Here is an 18,008-nt window from a genome sequence, read left to right as displayed (position 1 = left end):
TCACCGTTATGGATCACTGCCATCTCACCTCTATCTACTTGGGTTTGAGTCTTGGGTTCAGCCTATGTGGGCAAGTGAGAAAGCTTGCCAGTAGCTTCTCGTGGGTTGGTGGTTCTTTCCGGGGTTTTCCTGGGGTCTTCCTCCACCATTAATACTGGCCGCTATGTATAGCCTATCTTGTACTGAAAAATGGCATTAAACTCTACAACAACAACAACAACAACCACTGAGGTCACAATCATAATTACCTGCTAACTTCGAGTTACACCCACAAACACTGATGCCCAAAAGTCCTAATGTGCTATATACAGTATTCATAAAGAGGAAATGTGGATGATGATGAAACTTATCACTAATTCATAGGCAGACAGGTTCTATGCAGGTACACATTTCAACTGAGAATTTACTTGAATGGCAAGCACAGTTATGACAATAATTTCTGAATTGCTCAATATGTAAAGGGAAAAGTTTTTCAGTTATATGGTCTTGTTAGTCCTGTATCTAAGAATACACACCTCGATTGTCTTGTATTTTATGTCCATAGACAATATTGACAGACCAGTTGCAATGAATTTTTATTATGGATATGTCATGTACAATAAATGGCCTGTTAAGGAAGCAAGTGGTAATTTTAGCCAAATTGTTGGTCATGTATGGCAACTACTGTACTACCATTCTGAAATGTCATGTTTATATATACGCATAGTTTATATTTTCTTTCTTCAGTTGGCATATTAGGTGAAGGATCTTGAACCATTTTTTGAAAGTATTTTAAGTAGAATTGAAATACTTTTAAAGTTGATGATATGATTTGAATGCAACATAATCAACCACCCGATGTATGGTTTTAAGTGTGTCTGTTGATGTTAATGAGTTATTGGTGAAGTTCAGCATGATCCATGAATAAACTTTTGCATGATCTTTTTTGTACTTTTAGGAAGAAAGTATTTTTTATGTTCAAGAAAAATACACATATATGACATTTCAGGGGCTAGACAATGATTGACTTTTATTAGAATTTGTATGCAATCTCTTCCCCAAAATGATAATAAGCCTTTTACACATTGTTTCTTACTTTTAAGAAAGAAATTTTTGTGTAGGAGAAAAACATGTGAAATTTTGGAAGTATGCCATGATTGTTTTAATTCATGTTAAAATGGAGTATGATATAGTATATTCACACTCTATATATATATATATATATATATATATATATATATATATATATATATATATATATATATATATATAGTTAGTTAGTGCATGGATTGTTAAATGCTAATACATACATGCATAACATTGAATATCTTTCCAGATATTTCCTGAATTGAAAACAGATTGATATTTAGTTTGTGAAGGCTTTGTTTCAGAATTTGATTATGTTATGTGCCATGCTTGATTAAAAACTTTGACTTAGAATTGCATTTATGGCATAATGATCTTTCAGATTTTTTAAAATGATATCATCATGCAATCAAATATGGATGCTTTTATTATGAATACAAATCCTAGTAAATGGTAAACGAGTTCTTATACACTGGTCAACAGAAGTTTACCACATAAAGCAACTTGTTTGTAAGAGCATTCAGATTTTGTGCAGATATATATAAACTCCCATCAGATATGACTGTTGTTACAAACGTGTCACTTTCCCAAAAACACTCAGCAAAATGTCATCTCATTTGACAGTATCCTTACATTGACAGAGTTAAGATTTTTATAAATTATACCAATTCATCATTACATATTGCAGCAAGTGCTAAATTCCATTAAAATACTTCTCATAAACTGAGAACAGAATTTCAACACATTTGACAAAAGTTATCTTGTCATGGATGGCTTGATTGTTTATGCAAATGATGCCAATCAGCCATCAATGTATGCACAACAAAACAATAATGAATTGTATGAGAAAAGATGTTGATACCTGCATTTTAAGAAATATAGCATACACAAGTATATGCATTCATTTCTCCCACTCTCTTCCTTTCTCTCAAACATGCCACTATTCATTATTACCAATATTCTACAACATCAAATTCATAAATACAATAACATTAATACCTGATTTCAATATTTTAAAAATATTTGGCTCTCTCTGTGGGGGTCACTCATGGGCTAGAATCTGAATGTAAAAGACTGATTCCCAATCAGTGCTAGGGTGATCCCAGCATTACAGTATATTCTGGGCCAATCCCAGCATTATAGTGTATTCCCAGCATTCGAGCATATTCAGGGTTGATTGCATCTTGAAGTAAATTTATGCTAGGCTGATCCCAGCATTATTGTGTATTTTGGGCTGAACCTAGCTCAAGGATAATTGGTGCTAGGCTGATCCCAGCATTAAAGTGTAATCTGGGCTGATCTTAGATGATCACAGCTTCCATAAACTGGCTAGGTTTATCCCAGCTCAAATAAAATCTGTGCTTTGCTGATGCCAGGAATCAGGTGTTTTCTGGGCTGATCCCAGATTAAGTAGACTGTGTGTTATGCTGATCTCAGGATGCTAATGTATTCTTTGCTAATACTCTCATAACTAAATATATGCTAGGCTGATCCTGGCATAAGTGTATTCTGGGTTGATCCCAGATTTGTGGAATAAAACTAGGCTGATCCCAGCATGAACAAAATATTCTTATTTTTCCTATTTAAAACTGTAAAAGAAATGTATTTAATGGGCATGACCTTTACGTTATTAGTATAGCTTATGAGTATTTGATTGGGGGAAAATGCCAAGTTTAATTTGATATTAAAATTTATTAAATGAGAGCCCCCTGTCTGCCTCTCAATTTCAAGGTACATGTACAACACCCCTATCCAAGAGTTAGCCACTGACTAAGCCTTATAATATGACATTACATCGTCTTACCACACCACCAATTCCTCCCTTAATGGGAGACAAACCCCATTGCAACACTGGCAGTATGTATCTAAAATAACTCAAGATCATCAAGTTGTGCATAAACTAAAATTGAATAAATTATCATGTAACTTGAAGGCTGCTGTTACTAACAAAGCAAACGTTTAAGTGACTTATTCTCAAAAACCTTTTGACACAATTTTGCCAGTTTTAATAGACGGCCTACATATATAAATGCATTTCAGTATTAGAAAGGTTTGATTTTCATTCTTTTCCAGTAAAGTGTAATGTAGTATGGCCCCTATTTAACTTAGAACATTCCATTTCAGTTTTCGTTTCACACATTTACTTTTGCATGACTTGTCATGGAAGGAAGTCATCTTTGTAATGAGGGTTTTGCATTAATTAGACCTAGGTCATGTTCAGTTTTGTACCATTGTACAGCATGGGGAAGTTTACATAGCTATGACTGTTTTACTTAGAACATTGCCAATCAGTTTCATCAGTATCATAACTTAATTTTTATACTTCTGCGATTTCACTTTGAAGAACCAAAAAGGATTATGTGGTGTCATTAAATTCTCAATCTTTTAAAATATTTCTTAAACTCAATTGTGCTATAATGCTTTATGATTAAAAATTCTATATCAAGTTTGTAATTTACAGTTTTATGGCAAAACTATATGTTGTTATTACCCTGTTTTAATTTTATCCTTTACCATTTAATAGTATCATATTGGATGCAGCATCCATTCTGTTTCCCAGTTAAATATTTATTCAAACCACACAACTGGCATATTCTCTACTTAACACACCAGGTCAGATAACTTGTACAACACCTCACCACTTCAGTAACAGCTCATACAACAGGTGCACCAACCAGAACAACACCATATGAAATGTAGCATATTTGTATTTGTTAGAACTTATAAATCTGCATTTTCCTTTATTGGGGATTTATGTACTCAGCTGTTTTAAGATCATTGATTAGCACATTGATCTGGTCTGATTAAGTTTATTTTTCTTGTTGGGGTGGGGCTTACTGGTTGTAGATATTTTTGTTTTCTTGAATAATACGTTTTTTTTGAGGGGGGATTTTGTTTTAGAACAGAAAACATTGATTTTAAACATTCTGAACACAAAATCCTTAATTAGATGGTAGATCCTTTTATATTTCATATAATTTATAATTTCACAAGTGCTCCTAATTAACATTTCTCTATGTTATGTTGAAAATTAATAGTATATTTTTGATTGATAGTTTGAATTTTGTGTTATAGAAAATCATGAACAGTTACTTTGTATAGACATGTTACGTTTGACTGTGACACATACATTATAGTGTTACAGCTTCAACAATGTCAACCATGTAGACACATGCCACTACAACAATATAGACAAGAACTGGTGTACCCGGCAAAATGTCAGATCAAGCAAGACCAAGTGCACCTACAACTAAACTTTTTGTGCAGATTATATCGTTTGCACCCCCCACTACAAAAGTAGAGCCACCAACATCTGGTGCACCAAACACTACAGCACCAGGGTACACAACAAGTGGCATATCAACATTCTTAAGATCAGGTCAGACAACTACTAGTGCAGTCCCCACGTCAACAAGAGCCCAGTCAACAGATGTGCTAACTAGAACAACACCATGGCTTGAATAATTGGGGCACCATCCATTACAACTCATGCACCCTGGTATAAAAACCACTACAACACCTAGTTGGATGACAACTACCAAATCATCCCCATTTCATCAAGAACCCAGTTAATATTGGCTTTAAAGTTGTTTAAATTATATCAAACGAGCATTAGATGGAAATAGAAATAGAAAAAAATCTTCATTACAATTCAAAAAAACAGCTGCAGAATGTTATCAAATGTATTAGAATGCATTGGACAAACGATTATGATGTACCATCAAATAAAGATATGGATGAAAATGCAAGCCTTGAAATAATTGTTTTCATAGCATATGGAATCATTAGAAGTAGAAGAAATTTGTACAGAAAGTGTCCAGCTGTCCTGATTTCCTTTTGTTAACAGATAGGGAGATGCCAGCCATGTGAGCAATCTCAGGCCCAAATGGTCCATGTATTTTATTATTGTAAAATCTACATGAAACTTAATTTCAACTTTATGAGAATAAAATGATGTAAGCCTTTATTTTATTCAGCATAATAATTGGGTTGACATTAATATAATTGCTTAAGTCAAGATATATGTTGCGAGTAAACTAGGGAAAACTAAATGTGCTATTTCTTTTCTTGTAGGCACAGTACCTGGTTCAACTCCTACTGTTACCTATCCTACTATTCCGACAGTGGAAACCACCATTTCACCACCCACAACACCCACAATTCCAGGGTCAACAAGCACTACAATCCGTAAGTCCTTTTTTCTACAGATTGTTTAAATAAAGCTGTATAAAGCTTCTTCAGTTGTGACTTAGTTATCATTGATTTCTAAGTTGGCTGCATCTTCTAAAATATAAGTAATGGGCAACACCTGGTTGTGCCCAATATAAGATATGCTATAGAAAGTGGTGGGATTTATATATATATATATATATATATATATATATATATATATATTAATTTTTCTTGCACAAGTATATTATTATTTCTCATTCATATGAGAAAAATGTTGAACTGCAGTTATCAACTTTGTATTTTCACACATTTTCAACTTTGCACCATTAAAATGTTTTGCATCAACATTTACACCTGCCTATATATATATATATTACACAGAATCACCACACATTTATTGTTTTGCATGTTAATCAGAAAATAAATCTAGCTTGTTTTCAAACTGAGCTTACACACCTTCATTCCTGTCATTTGTCATAGTAGGTAATGATCTAACTTCCTCAAGTCCTATATTTCCACTTCCCTTTTAAGTTACATGGGATGATGTGAAGTGTAACATTTCTGTCAAGTCCAGTTACATTTATTTTGCAAATGCCTGATGACTTGATGAATATAATTGTTTTTTTAGTTTTGGAAATTCAGTTATTGCAAATGATATATTAGTGATATGTCATTGTGAGAAGTTGTTGCAGGCTAAATCAATAGTTCTTGTTGTTGCACAAGAGGTGTCTGTTTGCTTGGAGTTAGTGGGAGTGTATTCCTTGTCAAAATGGTATAATGACTCTCCTCATATGTGCCTGATGTCACATTTGAACTTGTGTTGGAGGTATCAATAATTGTATCCTCATCTCATTGATAAAAGGCACATTTGATCTTCTTGGTAAGGATTTTGATTTTTCTGGACATTTAAGTAATATATGTACTGTGTTTGGCATCTATACATGTGTGATTTGTAAGATTTCTGAGGGCTGTTTATCACTAACTGCAGGTATGACAAGGATGAACATCAAAAGAAAAATGATAATCATTTGATCATGTGTCTTTGGACATGTAAAGGATCTTATGTAATGCCTTTTTCCAATTGAAATTTGGTTTTGGAATAGCTGTAAGGTAATTTCTTGGTGAGTTGTTGTTGTTGTGGGGTTTAACGCCATTTTTCAGCACATGATAGGCTATACATGGCGGCCAGTATTAATAGTGTAGGAAGAACCTGGGAAAGCCCAAAAAGAACCACTGACCCACGAGAAGCTACTGGCAAGCTTTCTCACATACCCACATTGGCTGAATCAGAGACTCGAACCGGCACAGACAGAAGTGAGATGGCAGTGATCCTGAATGGAGAGCACTATAGACCACTCCCCACTCGGGGCGCCTCTTTATTGGTGAGCACAAAGACCTAGGACTGAGTACATGTTGTGGGTCCTTTTCCAGGTCAACCTTGTATTGTTGCAAATTGTTGTTAAGACTTAACCATGTTTTCTCCGCCTGCTTGTTTGAGTTCTTTTGTCAACTCCAGTTGACTTTCCTTTCTTCAGTGACCTAATTGCAGTCTCTACTTGTGATGAATGGGGTTGTCATTGATTCTTCTGACTGAGAGCATTTTAATTTAGCTGGAGATTTATTTAAGTTTTATATTAGCTCTCAACAAAATAAAGATATTTTTGGATTCAGATCTCATTGCTGGTCATAGTATGACAATTCAAAATTTGATAACCAAGTTTAAAGTTACCTATAAATAGTTAAATATAAGTATTGCAATGCAGCATTAGACCATACTTTCGTTTATATATATTGAAAGCTGATATGTTGTAAACTAAAAGGGCCTATACTTACAAATGGCTTATGTTGTAAACTAGAAGGGCCAATATGTACAGTTTGTCTGTGTTCTGAGAGGGTTGTGGCCAGTTGTTTAGCCAGTTGCAGCTGGTAAAAACCATATCCTGTTGTTTAGAGTCTTTAATTCACCATAAAATAAATATAAAAAACCTTTATGGAATTTGCTTCAGAATATGTTTATTTGTTTATGATCCTGTTTAAGCTTCAGTGTTGGAGCTTATAATCAATCATACACCCTATAAATCATTGTAGCAAAATTAATTTTGTTTATGCAGCGTTTGTAATTGGTTTTCAAACTTCAGGTGAAACCTCTAAAAAAATGCAAACCAAATAAGTACAAATAGTTATCAGAACAAAATATCCCAATCTCCACAGATAAATAACACAACTATATTTTAAACAGGGAACACAAGTCTGGTACATTACTATACAACTAGTTGATCAACGCTTATATTCCCTTCCATGGTCACAATTAAAACTAGGGGATCAACACTTACATGTTATTCAGTGGTCGCAACTACATCTAGGGTATCAACACTTTCATGTCCTTCCATGGTCACAACTACACCAAAACATCAACACTTGCATGTCCTTCCATGATCACAACTAGGGGATCAACACTTACATCTCCTTCCATGGTCATAACTACACCTAAAGATCAACACTTACATGTATTTCCATGGTTACAACTACAACTAGGTGATCAACGCTTACCTGTTTATCCATGGACACAACTACAACTAGGGTATCAACAATTCCATGTCCTTCCATGGTCACAGCATCAGCTAGGGGAAAAATTATTTTGTTTTATCTATAGTTTCCACTGCACATGGATTGCTTTCAGGAGTCTAACTGCCTTCAGTAAATCTTTACGATTTGAATTGAATAGTTTTAGTTTATACAATTAATGATGGTAACGGATTTAGAAATAAGAAAGATTATATATCTTGTGTAGTTATTATTATCAATTGTCACATATGCCTCACAGGAACAACAGAAACAACCACTATAGCACCAACCACTACAACACCACAGGTTACAACTAGTGCACCAACTACTACTATATCAGTTCCAACAACAACTGGTACACCCACTACTACAACAGGTAAAAATATTACCCATTCTAAATACTTGTTACAAAAGCTTGGTAAAAATATGTTGAAAAAAAATCAAAGATATAGAACTGTTATGTATGATGACACATTTATATGGGATTTGTTTGCATTTTTACTCTTAAGCTACTAAATAACTCAAATTTATCCACTGCTAAAATATATGCAATATGTATGGTTTGCAGCACTGTGAAACCTGAAAAGAGTATACACCATAAAAGATTGTGAATTATCAGCATCTTCTCAAACATTTTGTGAAAAAACCCAGAGTAAACACAAGAAATATGCATTATTAAAGCAACCTATATTTCCATATGCATTTTGGACATTGCTGAAATAAGTGAGGCTGTCTAATGAACCTTTGCTCTTTGTTTTTTGATTTATAAATAATGTTTATATTTTGAGAGTATGTTAGAATCGGCAAAAAAGACCAGAATGATTTTCTTATTTTTCTTGATCTCGACAGTTTGCACTCTGACAAATGGAATGGATTCACCTTCAATGATACCATCATCCAGTGTGCACATTTCTGTGAATGGTGATGTAAAACCTCTAGCCTCTCAAGAAATTGATCATCTTAGGCCCAGTAAGACACAACCTCTGCATATTGGTGAAACACCTATAAATGATGTTGAGATTCAAGTAGACGTCAATGGAAAATATATAAATTCAGTGTCTGTTCCACAAACTATGACCAACAACATCAAAGAAATTGCAGTGTTTGTTTGGACAAGTGGCTCTGTGGCTTTTAGTTCCCCCATTGTGGTATGTAAAATTCATAACTTAGTAGTTTCAAAAATTCCAGAAGATGACATAAATAGAAAATATTTAATAATGTTTTTATCTGACTACAATTGGTTAGTTATAAATAATAATCACCTTGTAAATTATTTGTTACATGATACGTAGTATAAACTTGTAAAATATTGGTCAAATGGTAAATTGTGTCAACTTACAAATTCTTGCCAATACAAGAAATAGTATAAACTTATACATTGGTAGTGAAATTCACATGTGATAATGTTTTAGCATCTTGTTTTGAATGTTGGTACAGTGAAATAAATATTTCTTGGCAAAACTTTAATCTAATGGATAATTGCTTGTTTCAAGTTTGGAAAAAGCTCCATATGGCACAATAATAATACAGGGTCATTCAGGGTAAAGAGTAGGACACTTTTATTATAATTGTTTCAATAGACCTCTGTCCTGGCTGGGGTCATGGTATTATGCAGTATCAATATATATCTATATATATATATCTATATATATATATATATATATATATATATATATATATATATATATATATATGATCATCTGAACTTAAAGGCATATTATCTGTTTTTTAAAACACATTTCTCAGTTGAAGAAACAGTTGGCAAGTACTTAGGAGATCTTTGTTTGGTTACAAGTCCACCCTCTGCTTTTTACTTTACAATTTTCTTAAGGCTGACTATTTGGTCTTTTCATGGGAGAAATAATGCTGTATCAAAATGAAAAATTACTTTGTTATTACTGTTTGCTTTCATTGGATAAATCTACTTATACATGAGAGTAAAGAAGCAATTTACATGAAATGCAAACAATACAGCATAAGTTAGCAAGTCTGGTTTCATGTATTGTACATACAGTCTTGTTTACCTAATCCTTGGCTATCTCTGATTATCAGGATTGGAAATAATATTTCCTTTCCTGGTTATTAAATATGTTGTCTTTGTGTATCATGAAACAAGTGTCCATAAAACGTACATGTATGTCAATCAAGTTCTTTATCTTTCTTGTTTCCTCTCTCGTATTGTCCTAAATGAATTATTTATAGACATTGTATATCCATGCATTGTTAATTTGTATAACCAATCTTTTGTTAAGGTTCAGGTGACTGGAAATCAAGCCAATGTGGTCGTGAACTCTGCAGATGTGGAAAAACTAAAGATTGTCCTTATTCCAGAAAACAGCTTGACCTCCATTGATATCAAGTTGGGCATAATTGGGTGTTTTGTTCAAGGTAAATAATAACAATAATAATAATAATAATAGTAATTATTATGTTGATTTTAGTTCTATTTCTTGATGGCTTGCAAAATATTACATACATGCAAATGATGCCGTTTGGGTATTTGAATTGCCCGTCACATGTAAATGTGCCTTTTAAATGTTTCTTATTTCCATCTCCAAGTTTTATGGAGTTATTCTTTTCTCTGTAAGTTTCAAATCTGTGTGACATGATGATCTTCGTATCCCATGCAAATTTGCAACCATTCAACATGTTCTGATGCACTTTTGATGTGTCGACGGTTTCACTGACTTAAATGTGCTTTTGATGGATTTGTCTAGTAAGCTCCATTTGAGATAGTGTTGTGGCCCTTGCAATTTGATTTCATATTTTCACATGGGATTTTGTTTCCACTAAGTGGCACAGCTCAAGAACTATTCAATATATTCTGTTTGAATTAGGTCAGAACATTGTCTCTTAGGTCTAGATGAAACATTTACAGAGTTTGTCTTGTCAGCATTTTTTGGACATAGCAATTGTCATGGTAAGTCAACTGCATATCTTTACATGGGGCTTTGTTTATAATCAGCATAGCTCTTGAACCATTCATTGTATTGTGTTGTTGTGATAAGTTTTCTTAGACCTTGATGTGCCTGTTAGGTTCATCTGTCTAGTCCACTCCATTTTGGACATATGTATGGCCATTGTTGATCATATTTTCAAGATTTATGGTTGCTTTAGAGGTAAGTAGGCCAATATGGTTGTTCATTAATGCAGTTGTTATGTTAAATGTAAACTATTTAATTATTTATACAATGTTTAGATGAGAATTTCATTTATATCAGCATTGAAGAAGACAGATCATTAGTTGAAATTGCAGCTCATTTTCTTTCTTTCTTTCCTGTGGGGACAGGAGTTTTACATTAGCAAACTGGACAGACAATAAGGAATTAGGTTAATATACATGAATGCATTGCACATACGTTGGGATCATTTAAAAAGTTGACTTATATTCAAACTTACCTGCAATTAAATAGTTATTTGGTTGGTCACAACTACATCTAGAGGATCAACACTTACATGTCCTTTCATTGTCACAACTACAAATAGGGGATCAACACTTACATGTCCTTTCATTGTCACAACTACAACTAGGGGATCAACACTTACATCTCCTTCCATGGTCACAACTACACCTAAGGATCGGGGCCCCGAGTGGCCGAGTGGTCTAAAGCACTTTCTGTTACGGATCACTGCCATCTCACCTCTGTCTGCGAGGGTTCGAGTCTCGGATTCGGCTAATGTCGATATGTGAGAAAGCTTGCCAGTAGCTTCTCGTGGGTCAGTGGTTCTTTCTGGGGTTTTCCTGGGTTCTTTCTCCACCATTAATACTGGCCTCCATGTATAATCTATCGTTTGCTGGAAAATGGCGTTAAACCCTGCAATAACAACAACACCTAAGGATCAACAACACTTACATGTCTTTCCATGGTCACAACTACAGCTAGGGGATCAACGCTTACATGTCCTTCCATGGTTACAACTACAATTAGGGCATCAACATTTACATGTCCTTCCATGGTCAAAGTTACATGTCCTTCCATGGTCACAACTACAACTAGGGCAAAAATTATTTTATCTATAGTTTCCACTGCACATGGATTGCTTTCAGGAGTTTAACTGGCTTCAGTAAATCTTTATGATTTGAATTGAATAGTTTTAGTTTATACAATTAATGATGGTTACGGATTTAGAAATAAGAAAGATTATATATCTTGTGTAGTTATTATTATCAATTGTCACATATGCCTCACAGGAACAACGGAAACAACCACTATAGCACCCACCACTACAACACCACAGGTTACAACTAGTGCACCAACTACTACTATATCAGTTCCAACAACAACTGGTACACCCACTACTACAACAGGTAAAAATATTACCCATTCTAAATACTTGTTACAAAAGCTTGGTAAAAATATGTTGAGAAAAAAATCAAAGATATAGAACTGTTATGTATGATGACACATTTATATGGGATTTGTTTGCATTTTTACTCTTAAGCTACTAAATAACTCAAATTTATCCACTGCTAAAATATATGCAATATGTATGGTTTGCAGCACTGTGAAACCTGAAAAGAGTATACACCATAAAAGATTGTGAATTATCAGCATCTTTTCAAACATTTTGTGAAAAAACCCAGAGTAAACACAAGAAATATGCATTATTAAAGCAACCTATATTTCCATATGCATTTTGGACATTGCTGAAATAAGTGAGGCTGTCTAATGAACCTTTGCTCTTTGTTTTTTGATTTATAAATAATGTTTATATTTTGAGAGTATGTTAGAATCGGCAAAAAAGACCAGAATGATTTTCTTATTTTTCTTGATCTCGACAGTTTGCACTCTGACAAATGGAATGGATTCACCTTCAATGATACCATCATCCAGTGTGCACATTTCTGTGAATGGTGATGTAAAACCTCTAGCCTCTCAAGAAATTGATCATCTTAGGCCCAGTAAGACACAACCTCTGCATATTGGTGAAACACCTATAAATGATGTTGAGATTCAAGTAGACGTCAATGGAAAATATATAAATTCAGTGTCTGTTCCACAAACTATGACCAACAACATCAAAGAAATTGCAGTGTTTGTTTGGACAAGTGGCTCTGTGGCTTTTAGTTCCCCCATTGTGGTATGTAAAATTCATAACTTAGTAGTTTCAAAAATTCCAGAAGATGACATAAATAGAAAATATTTAATAATGTTTTTATCTGACTACAATTGGTTAGTTATAAATAATAATCACCTTGTAAATTATTTGTTACATGATACGTAGGATAAACTTGTAAAATATTGGTCAAATGGTAAATTGTGTCAACTTACAAATTCTTGCCAATACAAGCAGTAGTATAAACTTGTACATTGGTAGTGAAATTCACATGTGATAATGTTTTAGCATCTTGTTTTGAATGTTGGTACAGTGAAATAAATATTTCTTAGCAAAACTTTAATCTAATGGATAATTGCTTGTTTCAAGTTTGGAAAAAGCTCCATATGGCACAATAATAATACAGGGTCATTCAGGGTAAAGAGTAGGACACTTTATTATAATTGTTTCAATAGACCTCTGTCCTGGCTGGGGTCATGGTATTATGCAGTATGAATATATATCTATATATCTATATATATATATATATATATATATATGATCATCTGAACTTAAAGGCATATTATCTGTTTTTTAAAACACATTTCTCAGTTGAAGAAACAATTGGCAAGTACTTAGGAGATCTTTGTTTGGTTACAAGTCCACCCTCTGCTTTTTACTTTACAATTTTCTTAAGGCTGACTATTTGGTCTTTTCATGGGAGAAATAATGCTGTATCAAAATGAAAAATTACTTTGTTATTACTGTTTGCTTTCATTGGATAAATCTACTTATACATGAGAGTAAAGAAGCAATTTACATGAAATGCAAACAATACAGCATAAGTTAGCAAGTCTGGTTTCATGTATTGTACATACAGTCTTGTTTACCTAATCCTTGGCTATCTCTGATTATCAGGATTGGAAATAATATTTCCTTTCCTGGTTATTAAATATGTTGTCTTTGTGTATCATGAAACAAGTGTCCATAAAACTTACATGTATGTCAATCAAGTTCTTTATCTTTCTTGTTTCCTCTCTTGTATTGTCCTAAATGAATTATTTATAGACATTGTATATCCATGCATTGTTAATTTGTATAACCAATCTTTTGTTAAGGTTCAGGTAACTGGAAATCAAGCCAATGTGGTCGTGAACTCTGCAGATGTGGAAAAACTAAAGATTGTCCTTATTCCAGAAAACAGCTTGACCTCCATTGATATCAAGTTGGGCATAATTGGGTGTTTTGTTCAAGGTAAATAATAACAATAATAATAATAATAATAGTAATTATTATGTTGATTTTAGTTCTATTTCTTGATGGCTTGCAAAATATTACATACATGCAAATGATGCCGTTTGGGTATTTGAATTGCCCGTCACATGTAAATGTGCCTTTTAAATGTTTCTTATTTCCATCTCCAAGTTTTATGGAGTTATTCTTTTCTCTGTAAGTTTCAAATCTGTGTGACATGATGATCTTCGTATCCCATGCAAATTTGCAACCATTCAACATGTTCTGATGCACTTTTGATGTGTCGACGGTTTCACTGACTTAAATGTGCTTTTGATGGATTTGTCTAGTAAGCTCCATTTGAGATAGTGTTGTGGCCCTTGCAATTTGATTTCATATTTTCACATGGGATTTTGTTTCCACTAAGTGGCACAGCTCAAGAACTATTCAATATATTCTGTTTGAATTAGGTCAGAACATTGTCTCTTAGGTCTAGATGAAACATTTACAGAGTTTGTCTTGTCAGCATTTTTTGGACATAGCAATTGTCATGGTAAGTCAACTGCATATCTTTACATGGGGCTTTGTTTATAATCAGCATAGCTCTTGAACCATTCATTGTATTGTGTTGTTGTGATAAGTTTTCTTAGACCTTGATGTGCCTGTTAGGTTCATCTGTCTAGTCCACTCCATTTTGGACATATGTATGGCCATTGTTGACCATATTTTGGAGATTTATGGTTGCTTTAGAGGTAAGTAGGCCAATATGGTTGTTCATTAATGCAGTTGTTATGTTAAATGTAAACTATTTAATTATTTATACAATGTTTAGATGAGAATTTCATTTATATCAGCATTGAAGAAGACAGATCATTAGTTGAAATTGCAGCTCATTTTCTTTCTTTCTTTCCTGTGGGGACAGGAGTTTTACATTAGCAAACTGGACAGACAATAAGGAATTAGGTTAATATACATGAATGCATTGCACATACGTTGGGATCATTTAAAAAGTTGACTTATATTCAAACTTACCTGCAATTAAATAGTTATTTGGTTGGTCACAACTACATCTAGAGGATCAACACTTACATGTCCTTTCATTGTCACAACTACAACTAGGGGATCAACACTTACATGTCCTTTCATTGTCACAACTACAACTAGGGGATCAACACTTACATCTCCTTCCATGGTCACAACTACACCTAAGGATCGGGGTCCCGAGTGGCCGAGTGGTCTAAAGCACTTTCCGTTACGGATCACTGCCATCTCACCTCTGTCTGCGAGGGTTCGAGTCTCGGATTCGGCTAATGTCGGTATGTGAGAAAGCTTGCCAGTAGCTTCTCGTGGGTCAGTGGTTCTTTCTGGGGTTTTCCTGGGTTCTTTCTCCACCATTAATACTGGCCTCCATGTATAATCTATCGTTTGCTGGAAAATGGCGTTAAAACCTGCAATAACAACAACACCTAAGGATCAACACTTACATGTCTTTCCATGGTCACAACTACAGCTAGGGGATCAACACTTACATGTCCTTCCATGGTTACAACTACAACTAGGGCATCAACATTTACATGTCCTTCCATGGTCAAAGTTACATGTCCTTCCATGGTCACAACTACAACTAGGGGAAAAATTATTTTATCTATAGTTTCCACTGCACATGGATTGCTTTCAGGAGTTTAACTGCCTTCAGTAAATCTTTACGATTTGAATTGAATAATTTTAGTTTATACAATTAATGATGGTTACGGATTTAGAAATAAGAAAGATTATATATCTTGTGTAGTTATTATTATCAATTGTCACATATGCCTCACAGGAACAACGGAAACAACCACTATAGCACCCACCACTACAACACCACAGGTTACAACTAGTGCACCAACTACTACTATATCAGTTCCAACAACAACTGGTACACCCACTACTACAACAGGTAAAAATATTACTCATTCTAAATACTTGTTACAAAAGCTTGGTAAAAATATGTTGAAAAAAAATCAAAGATATAGAACTGTTATGTATGATGACACATTTATATGGGATTTGTTTGCATTTTTACTCTTAAGCTACTAAATAGCTCAAATTTATCCACTGCTAAAATATATGCAATATGTATGGTTTGCAGCACTGTGAAACCTGAAAAGAGTATACACCATAAAAGATTGTGAATTATCAGCATCTTTTCAAACATTTTGTGAAAAACCCCAGAGTAAACACAAGAAATATGCATTATTAAAGCAACCTATATTTCCATATGCATTTTGGACATTGCTGAAATAAGTGAGGCTGTCTAATGAACCTTTGCTCTTTGTTTTTTGATTTATAAATAATGTTTATATTTTGAGAGTATGTTAGAATCAGCAAAAAAGACCAGAATGATTTTCTTATTTTTCTTGATCTCGACAGTTTGCACTCTGACAAATGGAATGGATTCACCTTCAATGATACCATCATCCAATGTGCACATTTCTGTGAATGGTGATGTAAAACCTCTAGTCTCTCAAGAAATTGATCATCTTAGGCCCAGTAAGACACAACCTCTGCATATTGGTGAAACATCTATAAATGATGTTGAGATTCAAGTAGACATCAATGGAAAATATATAAATTCAGTGTCTGTTCCACAAACTATGACCAACAACATCAAAGAAATTGCAGTGTTTGTTTGGACAAGTGGCTCTGTGGCTTTTAGTTCCCCCATTGTGGTATGTAAAATTCATAACTTAGTAGTTTCAAAAATTCCAGAAGATGACGTAAATAGAAAATATTTAATACAGTAAAACCTGTTATGAGAGACCGCCCCTTCTGCCAACCAAAAGTGGTCTCTCAAGGCAGGTGGTCTCTCATAAGAGGTGTGTGAAAATGGACTGGTTTTCAGGGTCAATAGTTAGCATTGTTGAAAAATAATTAATACCCATACTCACTGTACATGTATCATATCCTTTATTCATGAATCTTGTTAAATAATGCATGCATTCCTCTCAAAATATCTTTATATAATAAAGATATACATCTATCAAACAACGAGAATAAAATTTATATTTCAACATCACATTAATATGTACAAAAAATGAACAGTTAGATATGATGTATATATCTTATTTTATACACTTATTCACTGTTTTTTTAAAAGAAATCCATTATACTTCTTTGTTGACATGTTTTACTCAGCTCTTTGGTCTGAAGATGTATCTCAATTATTGCCTTTTCCTGAATCAACTTTCCACTTACTGGTATGTTTTTACTCCTTGCAACACAAAACCACTCCCATACTCGCTCGTTCAGATCTTCGTAAACTGTCCGTCGTGCCGTGGCATATTTCCTCTGTGCTTGTGCACCTTTCTGCCATTCGTTTCTAATGGACTTCTTGTCTTTGATTACATTTTGAACTTGCGTTTTACCGACGCTTTATCCTGACTGCTATTTTGCGAGTGGTCTCACCTTTTTCATTTCTTTCAATGACATTAATCCTTTCTTCCAGTGTTAAAATTTTTCTTTTTTTCAGCGGAGATTCTGCCGTTGTTATTAGTGTTGACGTTATAAAGACTATAGGTTTTGATCAGGTTTTGGGGAATTGTGGAATAAATATATATTATGTACCAATGAATGAAACCAAAATACATAATTAACTCATCAGGAAACAATACTGTACATTTATTTAAATCAACAGCGTTATAGCTCGATAAACAAATGTTCCGACCATCTGCACCCACGTAAACAGATTGTGGCTTGGTGAAACACTAACAAAAGAAATAAAAAATAATTTAAAAAAAATCCGGAAATGATTCTCACTTACTAGTATTAAAGACAATGAGCTCATTCACCCTCCAGGCATTATGGATTAACTGGAAAGCAAACGACGTACTCAAACCAACACTGAAGCCCTTTTAAACGATTTCTCACTTGGACATAAGGACTACCGGCGTTTT

At 33.9% G+C, this 18,008-nt stretch overlaps 1 protein-coding gene across 1 annotated transcript in view; it reads left to right on the top strand.

The window, feature by feature from the left end:
* LOC149776719 (uncharacterized) overlaps positions 1 to 18,008 on the top strand; it is a 78,292-nt gene that overhangs the window by 5,023 nt on the left and 55,261 nt on the right. The window contains exons 4-12 of the mRNA XM_089941247.1: positions 5,140 to 5,253; positions 8,063 to 8,179; positions 8,653 to 8,951; positions 10,056 to 10,191; positions 11,996 to 12,112; positions 12,587 to 12,885; positions 13,959 to 14,094; positions 15,896 to 16,012; positions 16,486 to 16,784. Of these exons, the coding sequence (XP_089797373.1) occupies positions 5,140 to 5,253; positions 8,063 to 8,179; positions 8,653 to 8,951; positions 10,056 to 10,191; positions 11,996 to 12,112; positions 12,587 to 12,885; positions 13,959 to 14,094; positions 15,896 to 16,012; positions 16,486 to 16,784 (1,634 nt within the window). The remainder of the gene's footprint in view (positions 1 to 5,139; positions 5,254 to 8,062; positions 8,180 to 8,652; positions 8,952 to 10,055; positions 10,192 to 11,995; positions 12,113 to 12,586; positions 12,886 to 13,958; positions 14,095 to 15,895; positions 16,013 to 16,485; positions 16,785 to 18,008) is intronic.

This window comes from Sinohyriopsis cumingii, chromosome 18 (assembly GCF_028554795.1).
Source record: "Sinohyriopsis cumingii isolate HCF-2022 chromosome 18, ASM2855479v2, whole genome shotgun sequence".
In the NCBI taxonomy this organism is placed as follows: domain Eukaryota; kingdom Metazoa; phylum Mollusca; class Bivalvia; order Unionida; family Unionidae; genus Sinohyriopsis; species Sinohyriopsis cumingii.
The sequence above is the reverse complement of the archived record's forward strand: the minus strand, read 5'-3'. Positions and strand labels throughout refer to the sequence as shown.